Below are 22,556 nucleotides of genomic sequence, written 5' to 3' on the forward strand. Positions count from 1 at the left end.
TTTAACAGGATTTGTTCTATAGTTTCAAATGGGAAGAGGGTTGCTGGACTCGAAGGCAGTGAGTGGCAGGTGTTGGTATCTTTTTGTTCTGGGTGTTGATTTTGGTTTGATTAAGCAGTGCTTGGGATAGCATTTCCTCTTTCAGTCACCAAGAGTTTTCTGGGGGTAGAAGAAGTGACTTTGGAGATTTTGCATAAGGGGATTTAGACCAAGCTGCTGGAATGAGCAGATGAACTGGAGTTAGAGCTGCCTCCTTCCATGAGGAAAGGAGATAATAACAGTAATAACTCATCATTTAACTTTGCTGGAAATGCCATCAGAACCTTTGGAGGTGGCTAAAATTCAACTGAAAATGAAGGAGCTTGGATTAGAGGCAAAAGACAAGGAAAGGGCAACAGAAATGAAACAGTTTGAATTGCGATTAAAAACAAAGAAAGAGAAAAAGAACTGAGATTGAGCTTCAAAAATTGTCACTTAGACAGGAAAGTCAGCTTAAAAGGATAGAGATGGAGGCTTAAGGTAAGCTTAGTGCGGAAGACAGTGAGGGTGAACAGATCCATGGGAGCCAAAGGCCTGGTGAGCAGCTGTTTAAATATATTCAAGTGTTGCCTAAATTTGATGAAAAGGATGCAGACGTCTTTTTTTTTCCATCTCCTTTGAAAAGGTGGCTAAACAAATGCAGTGACCATGTGGGTTTGTTGATCCAAGCAAAGCTTGCAGATAGAGCTAGTGACTCTCATCACTATCAGAGGAGATATCTGGGGCGAATGAGGAAGTGATGAAAGCCATTTTAAGGGCATATGAGCTTGCGCCAGAAGCCCAGACACAACATTTCAAGAATCTAAGGAAGGACCCTGGTCAAACCTACATTGAGTTCGAAATGATCAAACAAAATAATTTTGATAGGTGAATAAGGGTATTAAAAATAGAACAAACCTATGATGCTCTTAGAGAGACAATTTTGGAGGAGTTCAAAAATTCACTTCTTGAGGCAGTGTGAACTCATGTGGGAGAGCAGAGAGATAAAATAGCAAGATTAGCAACTGAAATGGCGGATGAGTTGGTCCATAAATCCAAGTTTGACTTCCAAAATCAATTTGAGAAATGTGAGGGATAGAAATTGACAGAAAGACAAATCCTTATGTGGAAAGGGAAAGGTAGATCTCTGAAGATCATAAGAATAACTTACCACAAGGTGAAAAGGAAATCCTTAAAGGGGACAGAAGTTAAAAAGCTCTGATGTTTTCACTGCAATAAAGTAGGCCACATGAAATCAGTGTTGGTGGTTTCGAAAAAGCACTGGGAAGCCAGGTGAAGGAAAACAGGATAAGCCAGTGATTTTTGTTGGTGTGGTAATGGAAAGCACAGTGGAGGCTAGAAAACTGCACCATAATGTACAAGCTGGTCAAAGGTTGGTGAAGGAAAGTATGCAAGATCATCTTAAACCATACACCTGTGAAGGTAAAGTTTACTTGTATAGGTCAGGAGCAGCAGGTAAAGAGGTTACAATATTAAATGAAACAGGTTCCTCTCAATCTTTGTTGAAAGATGAGGAGACATGTACCTCAGGAGCACCATTACTAGAAAACGGTACTAGTCACGTGAATTAATTTGAGACAAGAAACGCTCAATTACGTACAGTGGGGTTAGTGTGTCCAATCAAGAGTGGATAAGTCTTGGTAGGAGTACTGGACATATTCTCAGCTCCAGGAATACAAATTGACCTTGGTTCACAGGTAGGAGTGCTGCCTACTGTGGTTGAAAAGCTAGTGGAAACTCGGTAACTGAAGTATTGCAGGATGCATATCCTGGGATTTTTCTGGACTATTTAAAGCAATTGTATCAAAAGGCATACACAAGAATTTGAACGTATCCCTGTATGCTATTATCTTAAAAATAATGTTGCAATGAGGGAATGGAGACCATCCCTTATTCAGGCAGATGAGAAATGGACAGAAGTTCAACAAGTTGTATTGCCAGTGGGTAATAGAAAGGAAGTGTTGTGACTGATGCACGAGCTACCAGTGCGGCGTCATTTAGGAGTGAGAAAAACTTGAGTCAAAATACAAAAACATTTTTACTGGCCTGGATTGCACAAAGATGTTGTTGAATTTTGCCAGACATGTCATACATGTCAGGTAATTGGAAAACCACAGGCAGTCATAAAACCCACAACTTTACTACCTATTCTTGCATTTGAGCAACCTTTTTACAAGATTCTTAATTGATTGTGTAGGACTCCTACCTAAAACAAGTGAAAATCAGTCTTTGTTAACAAATGTGTCCATTTAGATTTCCAGATGCCATTCCATTACACAATACCATTGCTAAAAGGTTTGTAGAGGCATAGTTATAGAGATATTCAGCATTGAAACAGACCCATTGGTCCAACCCGCCCATGCAGACCAGATAGCCCAACCCAATGTCGTCCCACATGCCAGCACTGGCCAATATCCCTCCAACCCTTCCTATTCATATACACATCCAAATGCCTCTTGTTGCAATTGTACCAACCTCTACCACTTCCTCTGGAAGCTCAGACATATAGTCAGATCCTTTTTCTCAGGAGGTGGTAGATGGGGTCTAACTCTTTATTTGTTGATATCAACAAACACATCGAGTTAGACCCCATCTACCACCACCTGAGAAAAGGAACCGGAAGTGACTTCACCACAGGAAATGACATCACCAACCCAAAGAAACCCAAACACATAAATAGAAAGCAGGAATTGTCAGCATTGCTTCGCCTGAGGCCCACTGAATATGTTACCTAGTAGGGTAACGAAACGTTTGAAAATGAACCTTGCAGCTCAGCGAGCAAACCTACATCTGAAAATCTATCCCTTCAAATTTATTCAGTTTTCCAATGTTCACAGAATTTCGCAAGTTTGCAGCCCTTTGAGCAAAGTAATTTTTTTTCATCTCAGTTATAAATCTTCCATCCCTTATGCTTAAGACAATAATCTCTCATTCTAGATTGTCCCACATGAGGAGACATCGTATCTCCGTCTACTTTGTCGGTCCCCTTTAGAATCTTGTATGCCTCAATTAGGTCTCCCCTTATTCTTCTAAAGTATAAAGTATAGTCCATACAGTATAGACTGCTCAATCATTCTCCTTAAGGCAAACCCTTCATCTCTGGATCTCTTATCTCAATCTAGTGAACAACCTCTGAACTACCTCCAATGCAACTACATTCCTCCCTTTGGCAAGGGAACAAAAATTATACGTATTACTCTAGGTGTGGAGTCACTAATGCCTTGTACGGTTGCAGCAACACTTCCCTGCTTTTATACGCTATTCCTTTAGTAACAAGTGCCAAAATTCACTTGTCTTCCTTGTTACCTGCATACTAGTTTTCTCCAATTCAAGCATCAAAGCATTCTGAAGTTTCTTTCCCTTTAGGCAATAAGTTGCCTTTCTATTCCTCTGCCCAAAATGGATAACCTCACTCTTATCCACATTAAACTTCAGCTGCCAAACTTTGATCCATTCACCTGACCTAGCCATATCCACTTGTACATTACTTCATTGCAACTAACTTTCCCACCTATTTTTGTGTCCCCTGTAAATTTAGCTACAGTACATTCTATCCCTGCAACCAAGTCATTACTATACATTGCAAAGAGTTGGGGCCTTAGGGCTGAGCCCTGTGGCACCCCATCAGTTATATTTGCCATCAGAAGAAAGCCCCATTTATTCTGACTCTCTGCTTTTTGTTGTTTAGCCAATCCTGTATCCAAGATAATAAATTGCCTCTATCCCCACGTGAGTTTTTAGCTTGTGTATTAACCTTTTGTATGGCATCTTATCAAATGTCTTCTAAAAGTCCAGATAGTCCATCTACAGGAATCTCCATTGTCCATCTTGCTTGTTAGTTTTCGATGAACCCTAGCAAATTAATCAAATGTACATAAAACCATGCTGAAGCTGGATTATGTTTTGACTTTCCACATCCCTGTTATTACTTCCTTAATAATGGTTTCTAACAGTTTCCCAGTGACATATGTGAACTAATTGGTCTATGGTTTGTTATTTTCTGCCTCCTTTCCTTTTTGAATAAGGACATTACATTACTATTATTCCAATCCACTGGAACCTTTCCCACATCCATATTATTAGCCATGAATCCACTATCTGTCCTGCCACTTCTTTTAAGGACCGAGGATATAGCCCATTGGGTCCTGGAGACTTGTCGACTTTAACACTCAGTACTTTTTTCCCGAGTGGACGCTATTGGTTTAAGTTCCTCCCTTTCTATAATCTTTGCATTACCTGTCCCTATTGGGGTGATACTAGTATCTTCCAACATGAAAACTGAAACAAGATATTGATTTTGTGATTCTGCCATCCCCACTATTAACTCCCCAGTCTTATCCTCCAAGGGATCAACATTCACTTCAACTAATTCCCTTCCCTTTTATCTGGTTTTACATTTTGCACTAGTTGAATAGATTGAATGGCCTCCTTTTGCACCAGAACAATTCTGCTATTCATTGAACCAAAGGATCGTACAATATGTTGGCCAGTTGAGTCTGTAATGTCAAAGATGCACTAATCCCACTGTCTAGTACCATGACACTTCAAGTGCTCATTCAAGTATGTTTTAAAGGTTTGACATTACCCAGCTTCATATATGTAATCTACATCCCACATATCTAAGAAAGTGGCCCCAGAAATAGTGGATTCATTGGTAATCTTCTAAGACTCTTGACTCTGGAACAGTTCCTACAGATTAAAGGGTAACTCATGTAACCCCACAATTTAAAATGTGAGGTAGAAAGAATCTATGGGATTCTGGACCAGTGAGTCTGACATCAGATTTGGGGAAGATTCCAGAGTTCATTATCAAGGATTTTAAAGCAGAGTACTGAGAAGTTAGTAGTGGAATCAGGCACTCAGTGTAGCTTTACAGAAAGGAAACCATGCTAAACAAATCCACCGGAATCCTTCAAGGATGCAATTAGTAGAGTTAATCGGGGGGGGACAAGTGAGATTTATTTGGGCTTTCATAAGGCTTTTGACAAAGTCCCATGTGTAAAATTAAAGTGTATGGGATTGGAGGGTGGTGTACTGAGATGGGTTTTAAAAAATGGCAAACAGGGAAGAAATGAAAATTTAGAAGTAAAGAGCTTTATTTTCTGAATGGCACGCAGTAGCTATTGGGGTACCAGAGGGATTGGTACTAGCATACCAACCTTTTACAATATATGTTAGTTATTTAGTTGAGGGAAGTAAATGTAGTATCAAAATTTGCAGATGAAACAAAACTGGGTGGGAGGGTGAACTGAGGATGCAGAGATGTTGCAATGTGATTTTGAGGAGCTGATTGGGTGAACACATTGCAGATACAGTATAATGTCGATTGGTGGGGGGGGGGGCGGGTTTAAGGTTCACCCCCTGGTGTAGAACTCCAGGAAAAGTGTGGGGGGAGAGAGGGAGGGCAAGAGGTCAGTCATTTGGAGGTGGTGCCTGGGCCCCCATCAATGTCCAGGACTGTTCTCGGCAACATTTCAGTGAGCCAAGATAGTTTTTATTCATTGTAAACAAAAAACGCGATCGTGGTTGAAACAGCTCTTTGATGTAATGTTTCTGTTGAGACCTCAATCTCATTCGGATAACCCAATATTCAAATAATTAATATTCGGAAAATCGAGGTTCCTCTGTATATGTTAGCCTTCATTGCGAGTGGATTCCAGTACAGGAGCAAGGGTGGATTGCTGCAATGATACATTGGTTAAAACCAACCTGGAATATTGTGTGCAGTTTTGGCCTCTTTATCTGATGAAAGACGTTCTTGCTTTCGAGGGCAGTGAAGGTTTACCAAATTGATTCTTGGGATGACAGTACTTATATATTTGGAGATGTTGTGTCAGAATTGTACTCAATGGAGCTTCGAATGAGGAGGGATCTCACAGAAACCTATAAAATGCTAACAGGGCTAGACCGACGTAAGAAGGGTATTTATAATGGAGGAGTCCAGAATCAGGATTCATAGTTTAAGGATTCGGACAGAGTTATAGTGTCATATAGCACGGATACAGATCCTTCGGTCCAACTCATCAGTGCTGACCAGACAACCCAATCTGACAAAGTCCCATTTGCCAGTATTTGGCCCATATCCCTCTATCTGGAGAACTAATGTAAAGCACTGGAAGATAGGTTTTCTTTTATTTGTTAGGGAGATTTGGATAGCACTGGTATGGTGAGCTGCCTTCTGAATGTTGGTGTGTAGACACTGTACTGTTAGGAAGGCAATGCCAGCATTATAACCCACAACAGTTGAAAGAATGGTGATATATGTTCAAGGCAGGCTCCTGCATGCTTTATACAGGAACTTGAAGATGGTGGTGTTTCCATGCAGTTGCTGACATCATTGTAGGTGGACTGGGACACAGGTTTTGAAGGTGCTGTCAAATGACCCTAGGTGAGTTGCTGCATCTCTTACATGGTACACAGTGCTCTCTCTATGGATCACTGTTGAAGGGAATGAATGTTGAAGGTGGCGAATGGAGTGCAAATCAGGTGGGCTGCTTTGTGCTGGTTGTGTCAACCTTCTTGAATGTAGTCCAGGCAGGTTCAGAATATTCCATCACATTCCTGACGTGTCTTATTGACACTGGACAGGATTTGGGGAGGTGTGAGGCAAGCTACATGCTGCAGAAATCGGCTCTGACCTGTTTCTGCAGCCGTAGTATGCACATGGCTGGTCCACTTCAGGTTCTGATCAATGCTATCCCTGACAACATTGATAGTGTAGGATTCTGTAATGTCAGTGCTATTTAATATAAAGAAGGGACTGGTTAGATTCTCTCTTGTTGGAGCAGGTCACTGCCTGGCTCTTGAATGTCATGAATTGTTTTTTCCATTTATCAACATATCTGGGTCTTGCTGGTTCCTTTTAATGACTGAAGGGTCAACTAGGCGGCACGGTGGCTCAATGGTTAGCATTGCTGCCCCACAGCACCAGGGACCTGGGTTCGATTCCTGCCTCAGGCGACTATCTGTGTGAAGTTTGCACATTCTCCCCGTGTCTGTGTGGGTTTCCTCCGGGTGCTTCAGTTTCCTCCACAGTCCAAAGATGTGCAGGTCAGGTGAATTGGCCATGCTAAATTGCCCATAGCGTTAGGTACATTAGTTAGGGTAAATACAGGTAGGGGAATGGGTGTGGTGGGTTACTCTTTGGAGGGTCGGTGTGGACTTGTTGGGCCGAAAGACCTGTTTCCATACTGTAGGGAATCTAATCTAATCTGATGTAGAATATTGACACCCCTACTTCTTTGGATGGAGGGTAGCTCATAAAAGTAGCTGAAGCATGTTGAACTTAGGACACTGACCCTGAGGAACCACTTCAGCATTATCTGCGTATTAAAATGATTGACTTCCAATAACCAGAGCTATCGTTCTTAGTTCTAGACGTGACTCCAACTAAGGGAGAGTCTTCTCTCAATTCCAGTTGACTCTAATTTTATTTGAGCTGCTTGATACCACACTTGATCAACTGGTGCCTTTTTGCAAGGGCAGTCACACTCCTCTCACCTCACCAGTGGAATTGAGTTCTTTTGTCGATGTATGAAGACCAGAAACTGAAGACCCAACTTATGGAGCATCAGTTTGAAGCTAGCAAAGTGGACCAGAGACAAGGTATAGAGATTATGGATGAAGGTTTGTCGAAACTACATAGTTTCAAGTATCTGGGATCAATGGTGGCAGGAAATAGAAGTTTGGAAATAGAAATTAACAACTGATTAGCTGTGGTTGGAGTAATTGGAAGAAGTGTAGTAAAGTGTTTTATAATAGAAAATTATTGTGGAAACGGAAAGGAAGAATATACAAGCCAGTTATGGGATTCTTTATTGCTTTATAGTGCATTAACATGGGAAACATCAAGTAGACAGGGAAAACAACTGGATACAAATGAGATGTGGATGCTAAGATCAGTGGAGTAGTGAGAAAACACAAAATCAGGAACCAGTGCATTAGGTAGTCATTGAAAACTCTGGAAGTATTAAGAAAGTAGTTAATTGTTTTCTGTAGTGGATTGAAAGGGGCAATGTATTAGATGGCGCTGCCAGACAGAAGGAAGTGACCAAGACCAAATGGAGAAGTGCTGCGGCAGGAGATTTACAAATGGAGTTGAATGAGAAATAGATGACTGGTAGGATGAGATGGAGTAAAGTGAAAAAGCAGCACTGTGATGACCAAAAGTAAAATAGGAGAAACTGAAAAAGGTATGTTATATACCCTGGTTATATTGCTAAATATAGGTGGTACTCTTATAACACCGCACTTGCGTTCCAGTGAAACCTCACTTAATAGAAAATCGCTTAGTATAAATAGTAGGAGGGGCTGTGGGAATAATCTGGTTTGGGGCAAACCAGCAAAAAAAATCACTCACGATCACTCAAATCACTTGATTGCTCAAAAATCACCCAAACGTCTAACACAAAGCATAGCACAGACTGAATAAAGGTAAAAATCATTTTTATCAATGAAACAAAAGTAAATTTAGCACAATACATTTAAAAAATATTGTTAATGCAGGGACAGACGGTCATCATGGTGCATAAGGTAGATTCCCTCATTCCTGATAAGTAAGCTATATCATATATTCTCTCCTCCTGCTCAAACCACATTATAATATCTAGCTTCTCTTCCAGTGTTCTAGCCTTTCTTTTGCTTTCATCATCTGCAATTTTATCACCAGGATACTTCCTGCTGACATTCTTATCACTAAAGGGATAATCTAGGAGTAGTGTGTCTTTCACAGGAAGCTGCTCAATGTTTCTCCCTCAGAAGGCTGCTGTGTTGGCAGTTGACATTGGTGCATGTGCAGAACAGGTTGAAGACCGCTGCTGACATTGACGGATGTGCAAAGGCTTTGATGTGGGCATCAATACATGCGCAGAACAAAGCATACGAAACAATCACCGCTGGAATCATGCTATTGTGAAGAAGCAAACATTCTTGAAGATACTGTTCCTTAATTCCTCAGCGACATTATGAACAAATCACCTTGCCGGAACACACATTATCTGAGAACTACCTGTAGTTAATCCTTCCATTACTGTGTTTCTGCATTCAGTACTTTATAATTTACTGTGTTGATATGAACAGATCCACTGTAGTGATTGGCTGTGACTGTCCTGGTGTCTTTATCCTCCCACTAAGATTTCGAGAAATTTCCTCACCCAGAGAGTGGTGAGCCTATAGAATTCATGACCACAGAAGTTGAGGCTAAAACATTAATGTTTTCAAGAAGGAGGTAGATAAAGTTCTTGTGACTAAAGGGATTAGCCATGATCATATTGAATGGGAGTAGGATGTCGAAAACCCTAACCCTACTCCTATCTTCTGTATTTTGTTATCCTCCTGGGCAGCACATTACAAACCCTGAGCCATATTCGAGGTGAAAGTTATTCCTCGTCTCCTGCCTTTCTGCCCCTTGTTCTTGACCCTTCAACTAAGGAAAGCACTACTTTTATCCATCATGTCCATGGCCCTCATAATGTTAAACACTGCTATCAGGATCCCCTCTTCAACCTTCTCTACTCCAAAGTAAAATAACCCAAGCTTATCCAACTTCTCTTCATAACTAGAATGCTCCATCCCAGGCAACATGTATGATTCTGTGAAATCATGCCATAACCTTCCAAATTTAGCCTTATTGTGTCCTTGTTTGGACCAAGATTTTAATGTGGTTTGCCACAGTCCTGGCAAAACTGAGCTGCTTTTGGTGCACTGATAGTACTGTTTATGACTACTTCAATTTACTAATGATTGCGAATAAGACAATAGGATGGTAATTGGCCAGGATGTATTTTTGATAATTTTCTGCTTTTGTGAGAGCGGTGCTCGGGGTAATCACCCTAATTTAAAATGGTTAGTTGAGGTGGCATTTTGTTTGGATGAAAAATAGTTTTGAGGGAGAATTTTTTGCGAGATAACTGTATTGAAGAACTTTTGTCTCAAGTCTCTAATATTGCAGGGTATAAAATTAGATTATATTGTGCAATGGACTTTAAGGGTATTTATTTTAAGTGTTTTGATTTGAGAGGTTGTATAATAAAGGCCAAGGTGGAATAAACTAAAAACTGAAACTTAACAGTTCTGAACTGTTTCAGTGCAGTCACTATATATCTTCAATTATTTTTATCCTATGCCACCAAACTCCTTTCTGATGTGCCACAGGCCTTTATCCTTAGTCTTGTTTCTGTCCGATCTACTAAATCTGTGTCAACTTTCACATAGATGTTGGTACTGCTTAAAACAGTGCTTTTGGTCACCACAACTGACTCCATGGCTTGTGCTGTTCTGTCCGATTTCCTGGTCACCACCATTCATGAAGTGACACTCAATCGTCAATATGGAAACACACTGTTAGCTGTCATTGGTATCATTGAATTAAATTAAAAAGCACAATTATACACTTATGAGGTGTGTGTAAATCTATCTTGGTGCATTACTAACAGAATGTTTTACCTCATTTGGCTCCGATGTGGTGTCATGCTGCTTGGAACCTCCATTTAATTGCATGGTTCTGCAGGTGATTTTGAGCCAAAACTGTTAGTCATATTGGTAGCGGCTTAATAACTGCAATTCCTTGACTTGAAGAATAGCAGCTTTCATAATCTAGTAAGTCAATAATTGATATTTGTAAGACCCTGTTATGTCCTATTGTTATATTCGTGGGAAATCGAGTTGTGAATGCAGGATTTTTGCAACCAACTGTTTGCAGAGCCACATTTGGACGTGTTGTGGTCATAAATGGGTTATTTTTAACTCTTCCTTTGTCTATCATAGAAAGTATAGGTCAAACCTAATGTAAGGATCATGTCTTTTATTCTTGAAACTGGCGAGTAGGTGGTCAGGAAGCGATCTGATAGAAGTTTATAAAGTAATGAGACCTGTAGATACAGCGTTAATAGTAGTTGTCTTTTTCCTATGTTCAGCATTGACTAGTTGGACTGAAGGGTTTGTTTCTATGCTGTATTACTCTATAACTGAAAATGAGAGAACTGTTTTGAAAACCAGTATGTGAAACACTGGCTGCAGTTATGAAAGCATATGACCGTGTCAAACATTGCAACCATTATAAAAATGTAATAGTTGAGTATGGCAACTGAAAGCCCTTTTAGCAATGGGGTATGTAAAAGGAACAGTAATAGTTTTAAAAATTGACAGATTAGCCGAACTGTAAATTATTGTCTGCAGTATCGTGGGCTGTACGTAATCAGTCATCCACCACTTTCCCAGGAAGTTCATTCCACACGCATTCACACCACCCTCTGTAAAAGAAAACATTAAAATCTCTGTCCTTTTAACTTAAAAATATGTCCCCTAGTCTTGAAATCCCCCATACTAAGGAAAAGACAACTACTATTAACTTTATCTATACCTCTCATTATTTTATAAACTTCCACGAGATCACCTCTCAACCTGCTATGCTCCAGTGAAGGGATGTGAGGAAAAACATTTTTCACCCAGAGGGTGGTAAGAATGTGGAACTCATTGCCTGAAAGGGTGATGGAAGTAGCTACCTTCATAACATTTAAGTATAGATGTGCACTTGTGATGCCAAAGCATGAAGGACAGTGGATCAAATGCTGGAAAGTGGAATTAGAATAGCTCGGTGATCATTTTTTGACTGACATAGACTAGATAGACCAAAGGGCCTTTTTTCTGTGCTGTCGATCTCGGCAATTGTTTGTTTGTTTGTTTGATGGACAGATTGGGATTAAGTCTCACATCGGCCATCAAAACGATAGGCCAGCATCTAAAATTAGAACTGAAGTCAAATATTAACCAAGACTGGCTAGCCCTTGGAGAAATGCAACTCTGAGAAGTTGAGCAGGGAAGACCATGGAAAATTTTGAAGCTGAATAAATGTACCAGATGATGGGCAGGGGATTGTGATCTGGAAGTCATAGTATCCATTAATAAAATAGAAGACAAGTTAATAATAGATGACAAACAACAAAGCTTGAGAGAATTTGAAGCGTATACAGGTGCCAGATGGGGGACAACCAGCCCGAAGCCATAAGTGGCAATGCACGGAAAAGGTATCTCCTGATTGGATTTTTAAAGTAAAGCCAATGACACAAGAATTTGAAGAAATCTGGGTTAACAAGATATAAGGATAGATTCACCAATGATGAGGAAAACAATTGTGAAAATTTTCTTGCCTTCATCAACAAATGCTTAGAGAGTCCAAATTAATCAATGTTAAAGCTGCATGTTCTCAAGGACATCAGCCTAAGAGGAAAGTGTTTCATTGCATGTGCACACACACACTCACATCACTGCGCCTTCCCCCCTCCCCAGGACTGACGCTAACTGCACCCATGTATGTATAGCCTAAATGATATTTCTGGAGTTCAGTACTTCTCATTAAAGTTAGTAAAGTTGGGTTTTCTTCAGTTATTTTTCTGGCACCATAATGAGCTACATTAAAGCACCTTTACAGTACACATAGATTAATTATTTCTTGCTGGGTGTGAACAATGAATTTGAAAATATTGTCATACGTAAGCTTAAAGCAGAATTCAAAGTCGGGCTTCTGGGGCTATTGACTAAATTGGATTAGAAGTCAGGCAGAATGAATCAAGTGTCACTTAGCATTAGCAATTGTATTTGGAAAATGTTAGCCCCATTGCTACTAGTCAAAGTAGGGCATTACAATGTAGCGAAATGGAGGAAATGCAGTCTATTTGAACAGCTAAATTATCCGGACACCCAAACAAAGGAAGATGCTAATTTTTAAGTATTAGAGTTGACTATAACCTATGAAAGCCTCAAGGTGCAAGATATCTTTGCAAATAAAACATTGAAGAAAATTAAAAATAGTTTTATTTTAAAATATGCATTTATTGGGAAGGTGAAACTTGTTGCTTCAGTGATGGTTCTTGTGCAAACTTCTGTGATGGCATCTCAAGTGCAGGAAAGCTTGTTGTTTACTTTTGCAAAAAGGAGGTAAATGTTGACGTCTATCTTGGGAACCTAAAAATATCAGAAGCGCAGTAAAACCTGCGTAGTGGCTGAAGCTCAGTCTTGGTGAATTGGTAGACAACATTTTCATCAGAAGAATCAAAAAAATTCTGAAAAGGGATTCAGCTGCATACTCATTGAGTGGTACGTTGATAAGTCAACATGGAGTAATTTACTTTCAATGAAATGTGTGACTGACAAAAGACAGGATTGATTATTGTTTTGTAATGCTGGAGAATGGAAATATCTCCAAATTGAAATGGGTAGATAGCAGCAATCAGTCATTTTTTAACTCACTCACAGGATGTGGGTGTCACTGACCAAATCAGTATTTATTACCCATTCCTTATTACTCATTTTTACACTCCCAGGGCAGTCAAAAGGTCGCAACATTACTTGGGTCTGAAGTCACATGTAAGCCGGACCAGGTGGTGGCGTCTGGTTTCTCCCCTAAAGGACACTAATGAACCAGATGGGATTTTCTGACCGGTGGAAATGGTTTCATTGTCATTGTTAGACTCCTGATTTCAGATATTTATTGAATTCAAATTCCACCATCTGCCATGGTAGGATTCAAGCCCAGAATATTACCAGGATCTCTGGATTAATAGTCTAGTGATAATACCGCTGATTTGATTTGTTTCAGTAAGAAGCTGTTGGACATACTGGGGAAAAGGACACTTTGAACTTTGAGTAAAGAAAAGGAATACAGGTAGTTCTTCTATAATGTAATAGTTGCGAACTTGAGAAACCCTGCATTATAGAAAAATTACCCTCTAGTTTTGGCAATATAATCATGTTACCGCCGACAGATGTTTTAAAAGTTCACACTTTAGAAACAGTATTCCCAATTCGTCAATCACGTTACAGCGCAATCTTAGACAATAGGTGCAGGAGTAGGCCATTCTGCCCTTCGAGTCTGCACCACCATTCAATATGATCATGGCTGATCATACTTAATCAGTATCCTGTTCCTGCCTTATCTCCATAACTCTTGATTCCACTATCCTTGAGAGCTCTATCCAACTCTTTCTTTAATGAATCCAGAGACTGGGCCTCCACTGCCCTCTGGGCAGAGCAATTCCATACAGCCACTACTCTCTGGATGAAGAAGTTTCTCCTCATCTCTGTCCTAAATGGTCTACCCTGTATTTTTAAGCTGTGTCCTCTGGTTCGGCACTCACCCATCAGCGGAAACATGTTTCCTGCCTCCAGAATGTCCAATCCTTGAATAATCTTATGTCTCAATCAGATCCCCTCTCAGTCTTCTAAACTCAAGGGTATACAAGCCCAGTCGCTCCAGTCTTTCAGCGTAAGGTAGTCCTGCCATTCCAGGAATTGACCTTGTGAACCTACGCTGCACTCCCTCAATAGCCAGAATGTCTTTCCTCAAATTTGGAGACCAGAACTGCACAAAATACTTCAGGTGTGGTCTCACCAGGGCCCTGTACAGCTGCAGAAGAACCTGTTTGCTTCTATACTCAATCCCTCTTGTTATGAAGGCCAGCATGCTATTAGCCTTCTTCACTACCTGCTGTACCTGCATGCTTACCTTCATTGACTGGTGTACAAGAACACCCAGATCTCTTTGTACCGCCCCTTTACCTAAATTGATTCCATTTAGGTAGTAATCTGTCTTCCTGTTCTTGCCACCAAAGTGGATAACCATACATTTATCCACATTAAACTGCATCTGCCATGCTTCTGACCACTCACCTAACCTGTCCAGGTCACCCTGTAATCTCCTAACATCCTCCTCACCTTTCACCCTGCCACTCAGCCTAGTATCATCAGCAAATTTGCTAATGTTATTACTAATTCCATCTTCTATATCATTAATATATATTGTAAAAAGCTGCGGTCCCAGCACTGATCCCTGCGGTACCCCATTGGTCACTGACTGCCATTCCAAAATGGAGCCATTTATCACTACCCTTTGTTTCCTATCAGCCAACCAACTTTCAATCCAAGTTAGTACTTTGCCCCCAATACCATGCGCTCTAAGTTTTCTCACTAACCTCCTGTATGGGACTTTATCAAAAGCTTTCTGAAAGTCCAGGTACACTACATCTACTGGATCTCCCTCATCCATCTTCAGAGTTACATCCTCAAAAAATTCCAGAAGATTAGTCAAGCATGATTTCCCCTTCATAAATTCATGCTGACTCTGACCTATCCTGATACTGCTATCCAGATGTGTCGTAATTTCATCCTTTATAATTGACTCCAGCATCTTTCCCACCACTGAGGTCAGACTAATTGGTCTATAATTTCCTGCTTTCTCTCTCCCACGTTTCTTAAAAAGTGGTACAACATTAGCTACCCTCCAATCCGCAGGAACTGATCCCAAATCTATCGAACTCTGGAAAATAATCACCAACGCATCCACGATTTCTCGAGCCACCTCCTTCAGTACCCTGGGATGTAGACCATCAGGCCCCGGGGACTTATCAACCTTCAGACCTACCAGTCTCTCCAACACCAATTCCTGGCAAATATAAATTCCCTTAAGTGCAGGTCCTTCAGCCACTGTTACTTCAGTGAGATGTTTTGTGTCTTCCCCAGTGAACACAGATCTGAAGTACCAATTCTATTCTTCTGCCATTTCTTTGTTCCCCGTAATATATTCCCCTGTTTCTGTCTTCAAGGGCTCAATTTTAGTCTTAACCATTTTTTTGCCTTTCACATACCCAAAAAAGCTTTTACTATCCTCCTTTATATTTTTGGCCAGTTTACCTGTGTACCTCATTTTTTCTCTGCATATTTCCTTCTTAGTAAACCTCTGTTGTTCTTTAAAAGCTTCCCAGTCCTCAGTTTTCCCACTTATCTTTGCTATGTTATATTTTTCCTCTCTCAACTTTATATGTTTCTTAACTTCCCTCGTCAGCCACGGCATCCCATGCCTCCTCCTAGGATCGATCTTCCTTTTAGGAATGAACTGATCCGACATCTTCTGCATTATACACAGAAATATCCGCCATTGTTTCTCCACTGTCATCCCTGCTAAGGTATTGCACCATTGAACTTTGGCCAGCTCCTCCCTCATAGCTCCATAGTTCCCTTTATTCAACAGATTGTACCCTCTCCCCCTCAAATTGCAGATTGAAGCTTATTGTATTATGGTCCCTACTTCCCAATGGCTCCTTTACTTCGAGGTCCCTGATCAATTCTGGTTCGTTGCACAATATCAGATCCAGAATTGCCTTCTCCCTGGTAGGCTCCAGCACCAGCTGTTCTAAGAATCCATCTCGGAGGCACTCCACAAAGTCTCTTTCTTGAGGTCCACTACCATCCTGATTCTCCCAGTCAACCTCCATGTTGAAATCCCCCATAACAACTGTAGTAACATCTTTGCGACAGGCCAATTTCAGCTCCTGATTCAACTTACAATCCGACATCCAGACTACTGTTTGGGGGCCTGTAGATAACTCCCAAGAGGGTCTTTTTACCCTGAGAATTTCTCAGCTCTATCCACACTGACTCTACATCCCCTGATTCTAAGTCCCCCACGCAAGGGATTGAATATCATCCCTTACCAACATGGCCACCCCACCCCCTCTGCCCGTCAGTTTGTCCTTACGATAGCACATGTAGCCTTGAATATTCATTTTCCAGGCCCTGTCCACTTGAAGCCAGGTCTCAGTTATCCCCACAATATCGTATCTGCCAATTTCCAAAAGAGCCTCAAGCTCATCCATCTTATTTCTAATGCTTCGTGCATTCATGTATAGTATTTTTAATTTGTTACTGCTCTCACCCTTCCCATCAACTCCTATTTCACTCAACCTTACAACATGATCCCTTTTTGAGTTTTCTACCTCATTGATACAGTTGTCTTTCTTGACTTCCCTTGTTCTAACTTTCCCTTCAATTTCCTTCTTAAACATCCAGTTTGTCCCCTCCCCCCAGCTACTTAGTTTAAACGTAGCTGTGTTGCAGTAGCAAACCAGCCTGCCAGAATGCTGGTCCCTAACCTATTAAGGTGCAAACCGTCTCTCTTGTATAACTTATGCTCACTACAAAACATACCCCAGTGATCCAAGAATTTAAATCCTTGCTTCCTGCACCAGTTTCCCAGCCACACGTTCAAGTCCATTATCTCCCTGTTTCTGGCCTCACCAGCCCGAGGAACTGGAAGCAAACCGGAGATAACCACCCTGGACGTCCTGCTTTTCAGCCTTCTTCCTAGTTCTCCGAAGTCCCGCTGTAGTATGTTCTTCCTCTTCTTCCCGACATCATTTTTGCTGACATGTACCACCATCTCTGGCTCTTCACTTTTGTCCTTGAGGATGTCCTGCACGCTGTCTGTGATGTCTCTAAACCTGGCACCAGGAAGGCAATGCACCATCCTTAAGTCCTGCCTGCTGCCACAAAAACCCTGGTCAGTTCCTCTCACTATGGAGTCCCCTATTACCACGGTTCTCTGCGATGTCCGACTCTTCCGCTCTGCCTCCATGCCAACCTTTGATTGACAGACCTGGCCGCCTCGCGGACTGGCAGTGTCATCTGTCTCTACTGTTTCCAAAAGATTCACCTTGTTCCTGACAGGTACTTCCCCCGGCGTCTCTTGCACCTGTCTCCTCTCTGCCTTCCTCATCGTCTGCTCTCTTCTGGTATGGTCGGTGTAATAACTTCGCTGAAGGTCTTGTCCAGAAAGATCTCGTTCTCTCGGATGAGCCTGAGGTCCTCGAGTTCTTTCATCAGTGCTGCAATATCCTCTGTCAGTAGCTGAATGTGCACACACTTTGCACACTTGTACGAGCCAGACACACCAGAGTCGTTGACCTCCCACATCAAGCACGTAGCACACTGAACCAGCTTGGCAGTCATGTCTTCACCCTCTTCAACTGTGGCGTAATCACTTCACTCAACCTCCTTGTCAAAGACTCCTTAGCTAAAGCCTCACTCTTCAATCCACAGGAACATCCTTGGACCCTCTGTTTGGGGCAAGTCTGTGGACTTTTAATTTAGGTTAGAGGAGGCCCTACTTTGTAGGACCTGGGTCTGGAACACACCCACTCAAATAACAATCACTTACCTTCCCGACCGGTTTTATGCTCCGACTTTACTTCCGCCCAGCTCCCACTGCTCTCTGCTGCAAAAAATGTTAATGAAGTGAGTGTTGTAGCAGAATGACCGGTATAATTTTTAAAAGTTTTATATTTTTTCTTAAAAAGAAAAAGGTTGTCATCTAACATTGTCTGAAGGAATGCCTCAGACCTAATGGAATGAGGACACAAGTGATAGATATACTACTTTAAGAGTCAATTGAATGAGAATCGATTGTACAATTATGAGAAGCTTGTTATAGTGGAGTTTGAATTTTACAGAGTGTGCTTTACTGAAATAAAACTCAAGTGTGGATTTGGATTGAACATTTTAAAAAACAAACTTCTAGTGTATAGTAATCATCAGTTGAAAATGTTGGGTACATCACTATCTGAAAAGTTGTAATTTGAATTGACTGTTGTTTAACCAGCAGTAAGTATTGCCTATTTACTATCTAATGATAATGGAAAAGTCAGATAAAGCAAGTTCGACCTGAGGAACTTGTGTAACAATATCCTTTATATGTTTGTATTAATTTTTTTTACTCAGCCAGCATTCCCTGTTATTACCTACTCAAAAGGCCTGAAGTTTATTTTCAAAATCCGTTCCACTTATATTAATAATTAAGTATTTAAGTGATTAAATAGACCACCTAACTGTCATGCACTTGCATGCTGCAAAGCTGATGGCCAAGTTTTAATGGACCTGTCACTGTTGGTATTAATTTGCCTCTCTAACATTGTTTTAATAACAGTTCTTGCCTCCCCCATCCTTACATCAATACAACCTGTCCAAAATGTGAGAATCAAAGTACGTGGGTTTGATGTAGCTGGATTAGAGTGTGCATTAGTAAATGCTTGTATTGATCACTTGTTACTAATGATGACGTTTTTATACAGTTTGAATTATTGTATTGACTTAAGGATGGTATTGAGGGTGGACTTTTTAAAAAAGCAACATTATAATAACTCTTTCATATTTCATTTATTCATGCTACAATAAAGTTTGTGTATAGTATTCCAAATTGTGGAAGTAATGGGCATTAAATGACAGTGTTAATTTGCTCACAAAGTAATTGGCAGGAGTTCTCCAATTAAGATTCCACGTCTAAGAAATTAAAATGAAAATCATTTGGCAAGTGATTTACATTGATCATTTCTGCTGTGAAATTGTTTTGCATCATTCCAGGACCTTTTGTGGCGACCATGCCTTTTTGAATATCAAAATGTACCAGGTAGATGCAGCATATCCTGTCCATCTTAAGAAAATATTTCTTTGTATTGTCTGTATAATAGATTTTATTCCGGATAAAATCAAGAATTTATATTACAAGTTTTATTTGAAAGTAGAATATCTTGAAATACCAAATTGAATTGACTTTTATCTATAAGTAGGTTTAAATTCGGTATAATTTACTAAATATTGACTGGGCATAGCTTCTGCACCTCAGTGATTAGCTGAAAACAATACAGACATGCACTCTCAAATCCAGCAGCCCCAGGATCAAAAGCATGCTGCATTTTGAAACTTAGTGGTTTTCAGACAAAAAAAAATCTGGACACCTTACTCTAGTGAATAAAGAATGCAAGAAAACCAATGGTGATATGATTCCAAAACACTTTAGTTTAGTGGACATGTCACTGTTGGTGTTAATTTGCCTCTCCAACATTGTTTAATAACAGTTCTTGCTCCCCTATCCTTACATCAATACAAACTGTCCTAAATGAGAGAATCCAAGTACATGGGTTTTAAGTAGCTGGATTAGAGTGTGCATCAGTAAATGCTTGTGTTACTAAAGTGCCACAATTTCTTTATAGTTGAAGGGATTTTTCACACGTTTAAATCTCTTAAAATAAGAGTTGGCCTTAATTTTACTAAACCCAGTTAATAGAATATTACACTGAGGACTTCTGGTTGAAAAATATAATGTGCCTAAAGAAAATAACACCACAAGAGTGCTTTCATGTCTCATTTAACATTCATGTATGTTCTGATTGCCATTGATCTGCTTTCTTATCTCAAATAGGGCAAATAGTGTTTTTTTTTTCCCCAACAGTTGGACGATGACTCATTGAAACACATACAGATTCACTGTCCAGAACTAGTAACACTTAATTTGCAGGCATGCTCAGTAAGTACTTTTGTTTTGCCTACTTTACAGTTGAATTGTATATTATCTGGTGTTTGTATTTGATTTGATCTTGGTTCATAGGAACATGTCACTTTATATAATATAGACATTGCAGGACAATCAATAATGCTTATAACTTGCATAACTAAGTTTTTGACTTAAAAATCCATGGATCTTCATTTCTTGTCCATAATTACCAATATTTAGTGTCAAATGTATGCAACCTTAGCTTTGTAAGATGTGGGAGAAAGGGAGACCAAGTGGTAGAATTCACCTGTGTACAAAATTGTGCATGTATAAAATTTATAAAAATTCAGAAAGGTTAAATGTATTTTTTGCCTCCCCTTTTCGTTGCGATACATTACACTCAATTTCTTCGCATGGAATGAGCTAACTGGTTTGCATGTTTAGGCGAGAATTGCTTCGTAATCAGTCAGTGGAATGCAGAAGAGTAGTTGGGAAAATTTTAGGTATTTCATCCCTTCTTTGTAATGCAGTACATGACTTCAACTCTTTTCTTGTATAACAAACTAATACTAGACATAATCGTTTGTTTGCTTTGTTCTTCATGACTACATTCAACTTGAGTTTAATTGTAATTTGATTCTATTATAGTTATATTGGTAATAGATAATCTAAAAATATTTTTGTTCTTCATTTGACATCTCCAGCTTTCTGGTTTGTTTGGTAGATCCACACAATACAAGCCATAAAGCAAGCCTTTCCCAGGTTTCCTTGATACTTTTTAAATAAGTGTTGTTTGAGTATTTTAACATTAGTCTATTTGATTAGGCAACTACTTTTCTGTGCTGTTGCTGCATGTCTAACCAATTTTGGTATTTTTCATAAGTATTTCAAAATTATTTGTTGGAACACTGCCCACTGTGAACAATAACGACTTTGTTTCAACTTTCTAAAAATAACATAGTTTAAGAACATAGTATTTAGCAACAATGAGACCGTCACTGCGGAGTTCCGCTGGGATCAGTGTTAGGACCACAACAATTTGCCTTCTGCATTAATGATCTGGATGAAAGAATTGAGGACATTGTTTTTAAGTTTGCAGATGACAAAGATAGGTGGAATGACCGATTAGTGTTGAGGAGGCGAGGAGGGTGCAGCAGTACTTGGACAGGCTAGGAAAATGGGCAGACAAGTAGCAGATGGAATACAACGTGAGAAATTGTGAGGTTATGCACATTGGTAAAAAGACTGTAGGTGTAGATGATTTTCTAAATGGGAAAATGCTTTGGAAATCTGAAGCACAAAGGGACTTGAAAATCCTGGTTCAGCATTCTCTTAATGTTAGCGTGCGGGTTCATTTGGTAGTTAGGAAGGCAAATGCAATGTTAACTATCATTTCAAGAGGGCTAGCATACAAGGGCAGGGATGTTCTGCTGAGGCTGTATAAGGCTCTGTTCAGATCACGTTTGGAATAGTGACCAATTTTGCCCCCAGTTTTAAGGAAAGATGTGCTGACATTGGAGGGAGTCCAGAGGAGTTTTACAAGAATGATCCTGGGGGTGAAGGGCTTGTTATCTGAGGAGCAGTTGAGGACTCTGAGTTTATACTCGATGGAGTCGAGAAAGGTGATGGGGGAAATCTCATTGAGCCTTACAGGATACTGAGAGACCTTGATGGAGTGGATGTGGAGAGGATGTTTCCACTAGTAGGAGAGACTAGGACCGAGGACAATGCCTCAGAACGAAGGCATGATCCTTTAGAACTGAAATGGGGAGGAATTTCTTCAGCCAGAGGGTGGTGAATCTCTAAAACACGTTACCACAGAAAGCTGTAAATACCAAATCATTGAGTGTATTTAAGACCCCTTTTTAATTAGTAAGGGAATCAAAGGTTACAGAGAGAAGGCAGGAGAATGGTGTTGAGAAATATGTCAGTCACGATTGAATGGCAGAGTTGACCACAAGGGCCAAATGGCCTAATTCTGCTCCTATATCTTATGTTTTTTATGGTTTTTTATGGTCTTATGTTTAAAATGTTGCAGGATATTTCCCTGGCCTTGATCTAGTCAAACTTGCCTGTGTGATTATATGCCCTGTAGCCAGTGTGAACTCCTCAGCAGGATTGACTACTGCTGTCGAATCCTAGATAAAAACCCCCTCCACTTGTGTATCACCTCAAACAATCTCTACAAATTCCTCGCTTCATGTGCAGTCATGGGTGTTGCAGCCTGTAGGGATAATTATCATTCTACTGTAATTATTGAACTCAAATGATCGAGAAGATTGCCACTGCTGCACCTCCCAGCTTAGATTTGGAGTAGAAATCAATGAAAACAAGAAGAGTGAATCCCATTCTTTGCAAGCTCATTAGCATGGTTGTTTCATCGGTTTTGCACTTTGAATGCAAGAATATCTCGAACCCAAAT

At 40.2% G+C, this 22,556-nt stretch overlaps 1 protein-coding gene across 3 annotated transcripts in view; it reads left to right on the forward strand.

Moving 5' to 3' along the window:
• Positions 1-22,556, forward strand: part of fbxl2 (F-box and leucine-rich repeat protein 2) — a 184,473-nt gene that overhangs the window by 117,721 nt on the left and 44,196 nt on the right. For all 3 annotated transcript variants that reach the window (XM_087986131.1, XM_043688900.2, XM_087986132.1), the window contains exon 9: positions 20,093-20,167. In XM_087986131.1, the coding sequence (XP_087842257.1) occupies positions 20,093-20,167 (75 nt within the window). The remainder of the gene's footprint in view (positions 1-20,092; positions 20,168-22,556) is intronic.

Source organism: Chiloscyllium plagiosum, unplaced genomic scaffold, assembly GCF_037043375.1.
Source record: "Chiloscyllium plagiosum isolate Xiang-an unplaced genomic scaffold, Cpla_swu_hap1 HiC_scaffold_4, whole genome shotgun sequence".
NCBI lineage: Eukaryota > Metazoa > Chordata > Chondrichthyes > Orectolobiformes > Hemiscylliidae > Chiloscyllium > Chiloscyllium plagiosum.